The sequence below is a fragment of the Daldinia vernicosa genome, assembly GCF_022497035.1.
Source record: "Daldinia vernicosa strain CBS 139.73 unplaced genomic scaffold F5Y00scaffold_18, whole genome shotgun sequence".
In the NCBI taxonomy this organism is placed as follows: Eukaryota; Fungi; Ascomycota; class Sordariomycetes; order Xylariales; family Hypoxylaceae; genus Daldinia; species Daldinia vernicosa.
Window position 1 is genome coordinate 75,531 of NW_025953934.1, and position 13,874 is coordinate 89,404.

The 13,874-nt window shown below is 44.0% G+C and overlaps 4 protein-coding genes across 4 annotated transcripts; 3 read left to right on the forward strand and 1 right to left on the reverse strand.

The window, feature by feature from the left end:
* Positions 1–258: 258 nt before the first annotated feature.
* F5Y00DRAFT_48997 (uncharacterized protein) lies at positions 259–1,424 on the reverse strand. The gene is made up of 4 exons (XM_048013727.1): positions 1,319–1,424; positions 1,242–1,257; positions 1,068–1,184; positions 259–992 (listed from the first exon to the last, which is right to left on the reverse strand). The coding sequence occupies exons 3-4, from the start codon at positions 1,112–1,114 to the stop codon at positions 383–385; spliced, it is 657 nt and encodes a 218-aa protein (XP_047865639.1). The 5' UTR covers positions 1,115–1,184; positions 1,242–1,257; positions 1,319–1,424; the 3' UTR covers positions 259–382.
* A 179-nt stretch (positions 1,425–1,603) lies between these two features.
* F5Y00DRAFT_49118 (heterokaryon incompatibility protein-domain-containing protein) lies at positions 1,604–4,143 on the forward strand. Its single transcript, XM_048013728.1, has 2 exons — positions 1,604–2,194; positions 2,255–4,143. The coding sequence occupies exons 1-2, from the start codon at positions 1,823–1,825 to the stop codon at positions 3,932–3,934; spliced, it is 2,052 nt and encodes a 683-aa protein (XP_047865640.1). The 5' UTR covers positions 1,604–1,822; the 3' UTR covers positions 3,935–4,143.
* Positions 4,144–4,521: 378 nt separating this feature from the next.
* On the forward strand, positions 4,522–6,222 carry F5Y00DRAFT_234599 (cytochrome b5). Its single transcript, XM_048007444.1, has 5 exons — positions 4,522–4,735; positions 4,799–4,822; positions 4,869–5,294; positions 5,415–5,541; positions 5,622–6,222. The coding sequence occupies exons 3-5, from the start codon at positions 5,179–5,181 to the stop codon at positions 5,784–5,786; spliced, it is 408 nt and encodes a 135-aa protein (XP_047865641.1). The 5' UTR covers positions 4,522–4,735; positions 4,799–4,822; positions 4,869–5,178; the 3' UTR covers positions 5,787–6,222.
* A 294-nt stretch (positions 6,223–6,516) lies between these two features.
* On the forward strand, positions 6,517–8,104 carry F5Y00DRAFT_234609 (transcription initiation factor IIE, beta subunit). The gene has a single exon (XM_048007445.1). It carries the CDS (start codon positions 6,746–6,748, stop codon positions 7,619–7,621), a length of 876 nt encoding a protein of 291 aa, XP_047865642.1. The 5' UTR covers positions 6,517–6,745; the 3' UTR covers positions 7,622–8,104.
* Positions 8,105–13,874: the final 5,770 nt, after the last annotated feature.

The window sequence follows — 13,874 nt, forward strand, 5'->3', positions numbered from 1 at the left end:
AAGTTAAATATTGCAATAGATGCACAGTCCATCACCCGGGATCCAAAACTCTAGGACAAAATGGCAGTTGGTCTAGCGGTTAGGGAAAAGAAAGGGTAGAAATAACCCTTCGATTCACACTCGAGGGGTTTTTCATAGGACTTGTTTTCCACCTAGCATAGTACTGAGAGAATCTCAACTGCCAATGGTACGAATGCGAACTGGGTGTTGACAAGTTGCGAACTTTTTTTGTCCCTTTTGTCCTTTTTTTTTTTTTTTTTTTTTTTTTTTTTTTTTTTTTTTTTTTTGGTTTTTCCCTTTCTGGCTCATAAAAGTTCTTCTTTTCTTCCGCCGTCGTAATGCTATCGTATGAATTAAACCGATTTATCGCCGCACAATACAATCAAGATAGCATAATCCTCCCCTCATCCTGTCCGATAGATTCATCCCGTGATGCCAGTCTGGTGATAACCCGCGGCATAAGCTCAACACCAGGACCCCCTAGCGTTCGTGTGAAGACGTACTCGTGTCCAGCCCAATACGCAACGAAATATGCCAGCGCCGCCAGCACCGAGAAGATCTCTGCCAACTCGACACACTGCGACGCGCGGAACCACCATCCCAATGCGAAGACCTGTCCCGGGCGAAGGAACCAGAGAGGCGATAGAGTGCAAGTATAAGGGGGGCCGAAGGGTCTTCCGCGGCCCCCCGTAGCCAGAGAGAACGTATATCCCGCATAGAACAGTGTGCGGGAGCGGCAAGAGTAGAATTCTTCTGATTCGCCTTTGGAAAGCATATGTAAAGTCGTGAAAATGTATAAAAATAGCCCTATAACAGTACCGAAAACCATCACAAGAGCTGTCGGTATATTTCGTCCGACAAAAACTGGTACAGAAAACATGGGGTCAATCATCATACGGACGAAGCACCACAACAGACTGATGCCGAAGGACAAGCGCCAGCGACGAGAGCTAGGAGGCGTCTCCATTAAAAACAGACAGAGCGGGAAGAAACTGAACAATTATTAGAAATGGGTTTAAAAGGGTGATGGAATACCTGGTTCGGAGAGAGTTTCCTAGTAGACATACATCATATCTAATAATCTAACCACCATCCCGTATTTTAGGAAGCCCATGTAAGAATCATATGCGATGATCCAGAAGACCCTGGTCGATATGAAAGAGACGGCTGATAGAATACCTAGCCTAGAAGGACGAGTTGAGTGAGGTTATCACATATCATGATTGTATGTAGGTAGTTACCATTGCGCGTAGACAGCTATAGACTTGCTCAGTAACGAGCCCTAATTTTAATTACGCATTGCTTATTCAACACTTACTAGCATTCCGTAACCCAAGATCTCTCCTGATATTGAAAAATATGCTTATATTGTACAGTATATGATAGATCGGGTTTTATTGCCTTGAGATGAATTTGAAGCTGTATTTTCGATGAGGAAGAAGCTGAGGCTGAAGATGAAGGTTGCGAAAGTCGTCTTTTCCCCTGCTATGTGACATGTCAGCCTAGTCCAAGGATTAGCATCGCCACCGTACCAATGGAGTTGGATATTCGTAAGGCAGATTTGTAGTTGAACACAACCGCCGGCTAAATGTGAGCGGCTTTAAGACATTACGGCCTATAGGAAGGCGTTTTGCGTAGGAACAATTTAAATACATATGTAGGTCAGATATACATATCAGAAATAGTAGTGGGGGCCTGTAAGACCTACTTCTTCAAGTACCTCCTTACGGTATTCACATCGGATGCTATCAACATTATTATTTACGAAGGCAGGATAAAGGAGTATTGTCTCGATAAACATATTTGTGTCGAGCGCGGTACGATGGCAAACCGAGATGTTTACCAATACCTTCCGGCAGGGTCTATACGTTTATTATCAATTGTCCCGGGGTTTGCATCCGAGGCGATCAACTGTAGTCTAGTCATAGTGGCCGACGTAGAACAGGCGCCGACGTTTGACGCGATATCTTACGTTTGGGGCACCGAGCTATCCGAAGAACCCATCATGTGTAATGGCCAGAGGATGACAGTCACAAAGAACTTGATCGAGGCCATGAGATATCTTCGTCCGCTTCCACGCTGGGACTCGGTTATCACTTGGCCAGAAAATCACCCTCTTCATTCGAGTCGCAACGTTTGGCGTGAGTTCGCCTCCAACCGGCAAGAAGAGCGAGGGCATTCCGACTTTCAGCAGGTGAGATATCTTGTTTCGGCTGGGAACTGGTTGCGTTCGAATCGTAATAATCTGACATAGGCAATACCCATCTGGATCGATGCGCTCTGCATCAACCAAAAGGATAACGCCGAGAAATCGCTCCATGTGAAATTGATAGATAGAGTCTATGCCAACGCCCATACGGTCAAGATATGGCTAGGTAAATTACCAAATACTGCATATCCGACACCTCCGGAAATGCAACTATTACAAGGTGTACCCGTATTCTTGACGCAACGGAGCAAGTCCATCGGCCAGCGCGGGAAGATGCCGGTCATCCTCACGATGATCGCACAAGCGTTGAGGAACGTCCAAGCCGGAGAGATTTACCCTACGGCATCAAAATCTGCCGCAGATGCCGTCTATCGAAATTTAGTGCACGGTTTTCCTAAAGCGTCGGCTGAGGATTGGCTGTACCTCCGCGAGTTCTTCGACAACCTATGGTTCCAACGCGTTTGGATCGTGCAAGAGGTTGTTCTCGCTCCACGAGCGATAGCTATCTTAGGAGACTGGGAGGTTCAATGGACAGCCTTAGGGCAAGCGGCCACGTGGTTTCAGACACATGGCTTTGCGTTGCCCACTAACGTTGAATTTAAGGGAGAGCTAGGAGACCTTCTGCCAATATCCGAAGTGGCCGCGATGTGGCATATGCATATGACGCCGGGGAAGAGAAGGCCCTTACTTCAGATGCTACGGGACCTTCGAGGGAGGAAAGCAACTCTCAAAGAAGACAAGGTATATGCAACCTACAGTTTAGCAGAAGAGACTGCAAATACAGACAGGCTCGACCCGCTAATCGAACCGGTCTACGGTAAACCCATCAATGAAGTTTATCAGAATGTAATTCGCTTCCTCCTGATAGAACACGGGGAGCTTTCGGCATTATCCCATGCCGGCGGAATCCAAGGGCTAAAAACCACAGCGTGGCCATCTTGGGTACCCGACTGGAGTCAGCCAAAAGCATGCGTTGAGTTGGTTGGCCATAATCAGGATAATCCACCATACAACGCAAACAGTAACCAGCATCTGACTATTGGTGATTCTACCGACCCAGGATGCCTTTCTGTCAAGGGAATCAGGGTTCCCCTAGGTGGAATAAGAGCGTACGGGGATAAACTTGTAAGTTACGGATTCCGATACAAGACGTACAAAGAAGAACGTGACTTTGTTGGGGCGGCCTGGAGTTTAATAGCACATTGGATCGACAAGGCGAATAATCTGGAAGAGAGGAGGCCAGATATGTATCGACCAAAGAACATACCGCATACATTTATTTCAACGCTCACAGCAGGTCTCAGCGATACGACACGGCCGATCAATGAGGATCCTGACTTCCTCGACGATGCAGCACAATGGCTACTCCAGCAGCTTGGAAAGCGAATACCGGTCTCAGGAATCGGCCAAAAATGGAAGTGGTCAGATACTCTTTGGAAATCTTCGAGCTCAATCCGGTTCCACGAGGCCTTTACAAGGGCTTGCTTGCATAGACGATTTTTCATCACGGCAGGAAATTTGATGGGGATAGGTCCCGAAACAATAGAAAGAGACGATATAGTCGTGATCCTATTCGGTGGTAAGGTGCCTTATGTAATCCGGGAGCTCGGTGAGGGTAAATATTCTTTCATCGGAGAGTGTTATGTCCCCGGTTTGATGGCTGGGGAGGCTGTTGAACAATGGAAGACGAGCGAAACCCAGGCGGAGTTTTTCGATCTTGTGTAAGGAACTTTTTTACAGATCGTTAGATGCTCTTGGTATCTGACCCCCCGCTCTTCGTATTCGTTCAAGTAAACCAGCTCGGATTTCACGATGTAGTATCCCGAATCTGTCGAGAAAGATGGATTTCACTGCCTAGGCATACTTCCTTAACACGTCGTCTCTAAAGATGAGAGGTTTCTTCTCCCCGCTGTTGTAAAATACGCGGAACTTTACTGGGATGTTTTGCTCAAAGGGTGAGAGCACCGAATATAGGTACATAAGCAGATAAGGTAAGACAACTTACATATAGGGACCCCAGTAGGTACGCTCATAACTGACAGGTCATGGCTACATAGTGCCAAAGGTGATACAAGATGTATCCCATCATTCAGCACAAACAAGATCCGACGGAAGCCTCGGGATTGGACTGTACTGATTGGTTTATAAGGTGAAGGGGGGTATTGGTACAGATGCGATATAGATCCATGATAAATTTATAAGATAAAGAACAACGTGTTCGATTTTACACATGATGCGTGTAGGTAAGTTGGTATATACATATAATATGTGAAAAGTTGACTCGATGTCGTGACCTTATCGGAACTTGAGAAGCTCAATTGAAGGTTCAATGCTAATTACATTAGGTACCTAGGTACCCTACTATTGAATCATGAGTTGTGCAATACTATGTACACACGTCTTATGCTCACATAACAAGTACCGATCCGCTATCTGGTCCTTGGAGGAGTACATTACCGACCAGCCGAGGTGTGCATAAATGATACATAATTAGGTACCTAGGTACGCCTCCCACGCGTCTACTAGGTAGGGTGTAACACCTTTGCAGAGGTACCTAATGGAACCAGCTAGCCAGCTAACCAATCTCAGGGTCCATTGACCCATCCATCTTAGGTGAGCTCACCCAATAATCCCCACAGCATCCTGATAAATGAATTAGGGAAACTCTGATTCGCTAGAACTTGTGAGGATCGGGGCGGCCGTGTACTCCGCAGACCGCTAGCTCCGAAATTTCTAGGGGAGAAGGCAGTCCAACTTAAAGAAATGAACCACCAATACAATTTCACAAGCCTTCTTATCCCCCAACTTTCCAAAGTTCCTCTCAACAATCCCCGAACTCCGTCTCCGAGTGTGCCTTCATCTCGACTCGAAATTCCAGATCGCATCATTGTTGTCTGCATAACAAGCCATCGCTATTGACAAGTTTCTTTCTTTATCCTTAAAGAAAAGATTTAGACAACAAATTCAAAATGGCGGACAAGGAGTATACCTACCAGGATGTTGCTGAACACAACACCAAGAAAGATCTTTTTGTTGTTATCCACGATAAGATCTACGATTGTACAAAATTCGTCGACGAACATCCGTAAGTGCCCTAGCGCATTATGCGATTCCCACTCGCAACTCCTTCCCACGTTCCTGCAACTAATCGTCGCCGTTCGGACTTAATAACATGTAAGCTGACCCGTTTTCATTATCATTATAGCGGTGGTGAAGAGGTTATGTTAGATGTCGGTGGCCAAGATGCGACAGAGGCTTTCGAAGATGTCGGCCACAGCGATGAAGCGCGAGAAACCTTAGAGCAACTCCTCGTCGGTACTCTTAAGCGAAAGGTGAGAGCCTCATGCTCTTCTCTATACTTTAATCTACCATACCTCTCTTATTTCGATATGCTGACAGCTTTTGGATACAGCCCGGTGACCCGTCCCCCAAGGCCCAACAGTCCTCCCTTGCGCCTGCTGCCAACACAAGCTCTGCTGGTTTGGGAACTGCTTTGTACGCTATTATCTTCATTGGAGGTATACTCGGTTTCGGTGCTTTCCAATACTTCCAGTCGCAGCAAGGCAAGGAGGCTTAAACGAATCCGTATATTCGGCAGGAAATGTTTGGGAGATTAAGAGCGTACAACATGATTCAGGCGATGGACGATCGATATCCTCTCGGCAATGTATTTGATAAATACCTAATAGATCGGGCTATTTGGTTCTTCATAACGTATTAGTCCACGTCTCATCATCATCATCAGACTACTTGGTTAATTGAGAACCAGGAAGTCAGGTGAAGAAATGGTTATTCAACTTTAGTAGAGCTGGTTAGCTAAGAGATAGCGATCACTTTAATAAGAGGCAGTTTTAATAAACCCGATGATCTAAAGCAGTAGGGAATAGCAATCAACTAATGCAAGTAAAACATTATCTCCAATTATTAGCCGTAACGCACTTAATATGTTTTCCAATAATCCGATGTCACAGATCAGAATCAGTTTCCAGTTTCAGCCAGGTAGGTTAGGTAGGTACTTATTCATTTTTATTTTTTCAATTCCCACGATAACTATAGTAAATGAATTCCGATGCCTCAAACGTACCATATGATTCATTCATATCAATTTCCACCTGTTACAGTGTTCGGAAAATATATAGCCATTCAAAATAACAATTGAGTAATACCTGATATAAACTCGATAATTCACTAATTCTTGATATTTGCAAAGATAATACGTATCCGGAACCTGTGTCTTTGATTTTTAAAGTTAGGCCTGTCGTCTCACTAAAGAGCTACATTCAAAAGCCCCACTACACCACTGTATGTATTGAACTTTGCTTTCAAGCCACGTGTGGACGTGTTGTACTTAATCGCAGTATCTTATCTAGTGGACCTAATCTTAGAACATTACCTCTAACAATTGAACTTTACTCAGCCTCGTCTTTCCATTCTTCTTTCTTTCTCCATCCGTCTCTTGACGAGATCGCTTTCATCAACCAACTTTCTCGTCGCCATATCACACAAATCACAGAAATCTATTCCAAACCGCCCACCATGTCGCCCTCCAAACCTGCTAACGGCATAAAAAGATCAGCACCCGCCTCATCGACCGCATCTCCATCCGGCGCGAGTACGAGCAAGACCGATAACAAGCGTCAGAAGCGCGACCGAGATGCTGCTACAACAAATCATGCCTCGACCCCAACGCCCGCTGCCGTTGCTGCTGCCGCTGCTGCGAAAGATTTCGGCGAACACAGTAATACGCATCTCTCATTCGCCGTCGAATTCCTCAAAGAAAAGCGCAGTCCTAGGCCCTTGCAGGAGATATTAGATCACCTGACGCTGCAGCACCTCCCCGAGGACCAGCAACGCGCATTCGTCCATAGTCTGAAAACCCACTCGCGCATCCTGTTCAGCCCAGCTCCCAAATCCAAAGTTAGTTCAAGCCAGCAACCCGAATGGCGCACCGGTACGTATGAGTACAGGGCCAAATTTCCCGGTGTAGTTTCCAAGATAAAACTGCTGGAATATTTGCAGCAGAGGAAGGATCAAGGAGGCATTTCAATCAAGGATATCAAAGATGGCTGGCCGGACTGCGATAACGCTATCGAAGAGCTGGAGCGGGAACATAAGGTCATAGGTATACGAACCAGAAAGGACACCCACGCACGAATTATCTGGCCCGATACTCCAGACCTGCATCACGAAGTGGACCCGGAATTTCGAGTAATGTGGTTCCAAGAGGCCCTACCCTCTGTCGATGAAATGCCCAGAAAGCTGAAGGCACTGGGTCAGAAGGCCACAAGCGAGGTGAAGAACATAAATCTCGGCCAGAAGGCCCCACCGAAGCGGAAGAAGGCCTCTCGTGTTCAGAAGAAATTCGAGAATGAGCACATGAGGAACATCTTCGAGCAGCACAAGCGCAAGTGACCTCAGCTCAAGTCACCCAGTAGGAAATTTTAAGGCGTGTCCATTGGTAGTGCGTTGGTATTGGATTAGGGTATTTTCACGGTTTATTCCCAAAAATCAAGGAAGGGGGAAAGGCGAAGCGAGCATTCACGGCGTTCGGTTGGTTTATCTAAATAAGGTGTTTCGGAACGAAAAGGGGAGGGCAAACTGCCCTATATACGCCTAGGCAATCATGGATACACGCATACTCGGTAATAGGTATTAATAAGCGACGAGGAATTTCTGAATAAGCCCCATGCCATGCTGCGTTATCCCCGTAAAAGGTATAGGTATGGAGTAAACTTAAGACTTGATGGTTCCGCCATCGCCGTCCCCTGCTAGATAAGGCGTGACTTTGATATGGGTCCGCCAAAAAGCTATACAAAAGAAATCAGCTTTACAAAGACATAATCTGTTGTAAGCAACTAAATGGTTAGGTTATGATTTTTTAACGAACTAGTCGACGCTACCATAGAAAGCCATCCTTATTATGTCCCATATTTCTGATCCATTTCCTTTTCTATCTGGCCAGAATTATATTAATGCCTCGATCTTAAAAGAGCGTCACATAAAATGAAGGTGAGGAAAATGAAGTTGGTTAACAACTATTGAATATAAGCAAAGTTATAACATTGATTATCACATCATTATCTTCATAATAGTTCAGCCCAGTAGATGTATTCAGGGGAAAAGGTCTCTAAATTGCATCCGGAACTAGAAAAGAGACAACCAAAGATAACAATGAAGTATATAATTCTTATTGAAGGTTTAGTAATAGAGCTTTGTGTCAATACATTATCAGCAAGTCCATTTGCCACTAGTAAGTATGCCACTCGCGCAGGCATGGAAGTCAAGTATTGACTCTAGGTACAACTCGCAATAGCCTCATTGACGTCTACTATCAATCCACTTCAAATCATGAGTAAATGAAATCTAGGTATTAAACCATGATGCGCGCAACCATACCTACACTTAAGTCCTTTACATTTGCTATGTTAATATTGCCCTTTTATAAGTCCATCCTTCCGTTATACCTTGCACTAGTAACAAGGTCTTCTTGTGCTTTAAGCGGGACTCGGTTACTGTAGTAGAACTTTATGGACGTTTGTATCACTCATAATACTGCGTGTTTGATCAGAATGGGTTTTAATTTTGTGACGTTTAACTACCTACCTACCCATTCTTCTCGGACACCATCCCGTTTTGTTTGCTTTGAACTCGATGTTTATTTAGACCGCGTTAACCTAGGTAAATTAACGTGCTGTTATTAAACCATCTACAAATAATAAGCCACCATGTATACCCTCCATAATCGACTTATAGCTTATGGTTAAGGAGAAATTAACGAAAGGAATAATATATGATAACTTTTACAGTGTTAAAGCTTTAGATAAGACATTTAAAATAAACGATATTTTCAGAGAAAATATCCCATACTTAGAAGGCTGCAATCCCGTCGTAAAAGTAATATATACACCATAAAATATCACACAATATACAATTCATATGTTATAAATAGTTTGGGTATACTCACTGAAGAATTTGATCACCCCCTAGTCGAACTCCGCAATAGTAACAGGGTAAATGAAAGTTGCTAGTAGTTAGGTAGTTAGGTATCATGGCGACGGCGATAGTAGAAGCGCTAGCCGGTAATGCTGACAGCGGGCACTCCCAAGAGACGTTTAGGGATCCGTGTAAGTCACCAATTTGTCCAAACGTATAGCCTAGACGTAAGCTCGGAAGAGTTGCTTGCGATTAGTTGCGAATTTTAAACTACTAGTATTGTGTCTACGGCTGTAGGTACCTCTTTGACAGTTACTACTATTATAGGATTTGACATCAAAGTAGCCCAAATTTGGAAGACCTTGCAGCTGACTAGCCACGTTATATAATCGTGGCTCCAATAATATCATAGGATTGTTGGTAAATCATTTGGTCTATTAATTAAATCCACTTTAATGAACTATATCAAAGGTCAGGGGTATCGTATTAGTAAAGTTGTGAGCTCGTTGAACAACGAGGCGGAACGACGGTGGATAGTCGATACAGGTGGGCATTAATGACTTGAATAGATATACTTTACTAGCAACTCGTTCTAGTCATATTTATATCCGACCAGCACTGATATGGATTTTTTTGTAAACCAGCCAACGTGCCTAACTAAGTCAAGTTCGTTAATTCTTAGCCACGTTCGTGTGTTCTGGTGTGACCACAATCCTATAGCCAGTCCAATCTTCAAACAGCAAGATCTAGCTTGCGCTCTATGGGTGATATAGTTTCCAAAAGAGAGGGTAAATGAGATACCTTTATTCCGAACGCTCGGAGTTGTCGCGTTATTCCATGCTACGTTAACGGGAAAAGTATACCCTTTACCAGGTGTTCCTCTACCTATGACCTACCAACTCAAATTCTTCTTAATATTAGAATCAATCGGACCGATAAACTACAACATACGCATATCCGGGGAGAAATTATAAGTTTATTAATCGAATCGATCGCAACACTCGGCATAGGAGGCTGGTAGTAGTCGACCTGATCACTCGTGCGACATCTCCTCCAAGGTTATATTAGAGATTCCAACTGATGACCTTCAAACAAATCGGCTCCATCCTGTTATATGTTTTTGTAATGAGCTGGAGACGTTCGTAGTCGTTATGTGGACTCTCGATCTCGGCGCCCTATGTGTGAGGATGTATTTTATCGGTCGTATTAGGCGGTATGAATCTAGACGACGGAGAGAAACTAATACTGCGATCGTTTGATTAGCGGTTGTAGTTTCGCGCAGGTAACTTTGGGTCTGACCAGGGACTAATCTAGATTACTTACCATTGAACTATCATTAGAATAGCCATCCAATGCAACATCAAAGTTGTTTGCTCTCCGTTCCGGCTAAGACTCGATACCGGTAGATAGATCGTTCACTGGCTCCACAGTGGAAAAGAAGCCGATTCTATTTCCTGGGTCTAGCCTGAGTAGCGTCGATATGGTTATGTCGCATCGCCCCACGCCCACGCGCCAGTTGATAATGCTTGCGCGATGCTTGGCTCGTGATGTCAGGATGATCCGTGCCGGCGAGCAAGAACACGTGCAGTATAGACAGGTATTAATCGAACGTAATTGTCAAATAACTTGAGAGGATTTGATAGATAGCATGCCTATTTGTTTTGTAGAGCCCTGTTCTGCTATTCTGGGGGTGTGGTTGAGTATCGGGACGTAGGCGATACTTCAGAATGATAAAAATAGCATACGTTGTTCCTCGCTATAGCGAGGAAAAGACGCGTATTCACGAGAATTATAAATTATTTCGGCCGTCTCCTGATAACGACGTGTATTTCCTCGATTGTTTAAGGGTTATCCAAATACGTCGTGTCTTTGGCATACATTTGTCGCGGACTCTTTGGTTTGGGGTTTGGGGTAGAATAGGTTATGGAGCGTAACTGTATCGAAGAGACTGCTTATATTAGTATTTGTACACTTGTAAAGTAGCAATTCAAGCTTCTATGATACTAAGGACTGTGACATACCGACAGTCGAATATATTGGTATTACATCCTACGCCCAATTTCCCGAGCCCAAGCCAGTATTGAGTGGTTTGTAGAGCTGGCATTAGCACATTCTTTTTCGTAGATAGGGTGCTTTTAAAGGATGACTATGGTAGCAAGAGGTCGGCCGTCTCCATACCATACTCTCGACTATGTAATGTTGACTTGCCATGTTCTAGTAACTTCCAGCATTAGGTATATTGTGATTTGGGACGTAGATATATTTTGGACCTTCTATGGACGATCAAGAGAGAGAACGCTGTAATGATACTGACAGATAGTATGGTAGTAAAGCTTAGCCTTGTAGCGTTAGACACCGCAGTAGGTAATTTGCAACCCCTGGGACACTCCCTATCCCCTAAACTGGCATTCAACTACACCTCCATTATTTTTAGTATTGATACATAGGGATTGGCCAGTAAAGAGAAAATGGCTAAATCGACCAATGATTTTTACGGTTTGTACTAATTATCGAACCTTTCCCTATTATGTTAATGAACAACGTCAAATCTTATGTACTAATACTGAAATAATGGAGGTGTAGTTGAATGCCAGTTTAGGGGACGATACCAATTTTGTTATTCTATACCACTTGTGCAAAACTCACCTAGATCTTTTTGTTTCCCGAAATAAACAATTGATATTAAACTCCCCATCGTCTACTCAAAGGTACAACGAATTCGCTAACGAGGCTATGGAACTACCTAGTTAGGAATATCTACTATTGATCAACCGATTTCTAGGATCAGTAATAGGTAGATACCTATGATTTTATCGCGCCGGTGACTTTGTAATCTCGGAAGGAATTGTTAACTTGAGACTTGGTGCAACGGAATTCTCGGTGAACTGCTTCACGTCCTTGTTTTGTCTTAATGGCTGTTTTCTATTAGACAGGGTATGTTGCAAACATCCCTTAAGGCATAATAATGTACGAGCATATAACTATTTAACAATCAAAATATCTGGATACGCAGGATATAGGATAATTAGTATCGTTTATTTATCATAAATATAAGGATACTGCTTTTCGTTACGAGACAAGGTAGGTAAACCTTTGTAGACAAAAACTTTTTTTTACAGAAATGCAAGACATGTCAAAGAGTAGTCGTGTATTTCGTGGCCAACCTTCTTCCAAGCAGAAAGTAATAATTCTACGCCGTAGAAGATAATCCAGCTCTGTAAATCATGTATCATAGGTTATCGAAACCCACCTTGACTGTTCGATCCACGGGAAGATATTTGCGACGCTACATCGGGAGCCAGTCCTTCGATGGGAAGCCCCTATCATGCGGGCTCGTCCGATCTGCCGTTGTTTTGTATTTTGCCTGACCTACGGACCTGTAAACGAATTTAAGGCACCGCTTTGACTTACTAGCATATCCCTTTAGCTCCTAGCTCAAGGCCCCGTGGGGGAATGGCACCCAAGAGATGGAGACAACGCGAACAAGCTAACAGCACATTCCAGGATGACGAGCACCTTGATCCAGGGACGTCAAAAGAAATATCTTGGAAGGATAATGGCGCTACACAACCTAAAATCCTACACTAGCCGGTGGTAGTCGATCCAGCTACTTCGCTCACCTGGTTACGACGAGCCCTAAGAAAACGTGATTGCCCCCCTAAATGAATTATCTAGCTTGGATTAGACAACCTAGGTAGTATCCAGCGAGATAAGTGGTGCATGAAATAGATATTCGTTACTAGACTAACCATCATCGCGACTTAGCATTATGAGTCCAACTAATGTTACAAACCTATGCACAATACTTATGAGCCTCGACAGCCTCATAAGTTTTCAACAAGTGTTGCTGGGGATCGTAAAATTTGTTCCTAGCATTAAATATTTTTGCCTAAGACAATTAGTTTATGGCGCCCCTTTCCTCATCTACAATGTTCCTGCAAAATCTGTAGGCGAGCGTAACTAGGCATTCCTCAGGCTTAAGACCAGGCTGCCGCTGCGAAATTACATCTTAGACAGCCTTAGCTCCCGTCAACTGATGAGCTACTATCGATGGGGCCGCCGGTTCTTCAGACTAGTGACGGATATGCCGTAAGTGGCACGCAGCCCAGCTTTTGGGGGAAATTGTGGTGGGAGTCATGGTGACATCCCATGAATCTCAAGGCGCTTTATTCCATACCTCGGTGAAGTACTCTTCGGTATTCGTTGATTATGGGGATGTACCCGTTGAATTTAAAGATGTACTTGACTATAAATCGGTCAGATGTCATTATTATTGATCCTAAGTGTTAATGCAATGACGACCACGGCACGAAACCTACATATGAGTTCTACGCCGTAGCTCCCGTAGTGGGTTATCTAGGATGATCATTCGATTACGACGTACAATAAGCGAGTCTCATTACTAGAGCTTCCCTTTTAGAATCTACAAGTGTATCCTTGGAGTGTTTACGTGAAGACATGATACAACCCGCCTTCATCGGAGCCATACGCGATGTGATGTAGTGTTCGGCCATAGAAGCCCATGAATAAATACCCCGGTTTCGAAAAGGATCTTATGTCACTTTGCTGCGGGTGACGAAGAATTAGCAGGTTGTCAGGATTCTAGATGAGACATCAAGAACAGAGGATACCTTCAGTGGGTATGTACAGCCATGGGCCGCTTAGAGTTCCTCGCAAAACAATGAAGTTCTCTCCTTGTTTCTTGCTCCACCTCATGACATAAGTAACAATC

Coding starts and splice junctions, on each gene's coding strand:
- F5Y00DRAFT_48997 (XM_048013727.1), bottom strand. CDS start 1,114: ATGGGCTTCCTAAAATACGGGATGGTGGTTAGATTATTAGATATGAT. Junction 993..1,067: donor GTTAGATTATTAGATATGAT/GTATGTCTACTA, acceptor ATAATTGTTCAG/TTTCTTCCCGCTCTGTCTGT.
- F5Y00DRAFT_49118 (XM_048013728.1), top strand. CDS start 1,823: ATGGCAAACCGAGATGTTTACCAATACCTTCCGGCAGGGTCTATACGT. Junction 2,195..2,254: donor GGCATTCCGACTTTCAGCAG/GTGAGATATCTT, acceptor AATCTGACATAG/GCAATACCCATCTGGATCGA.
- F5Y00DRAFT_234599 (XM_048007444.1), top strand. CDS start 5,179: ATGGCGGACAAGGAGTATACCTACCAGGATGTTGCTGAACACAACACC. Junction 5,295..5,414: donor AAATTCGTCGACGAACATCC/GTAAGTGCCCTA, acceptor TTATCATTATAG/CGGTGGTGAAGAGGTTATGT. Junction 5,542..5,621: donor TCGGTACTCTTAAGCGAAAG/GTGAGAGCCTCA, acceptor TTTTGGATACAG/CCCGGTGACCCGTCCCCCAA.
- F5Y00DRAFT_234609 (XM_048007445.1), top strand. CDS start 6,746: ATGTCGCCCTCCAAACCTGCTAACGGCATAAAAAGATCAGCACCCGCC.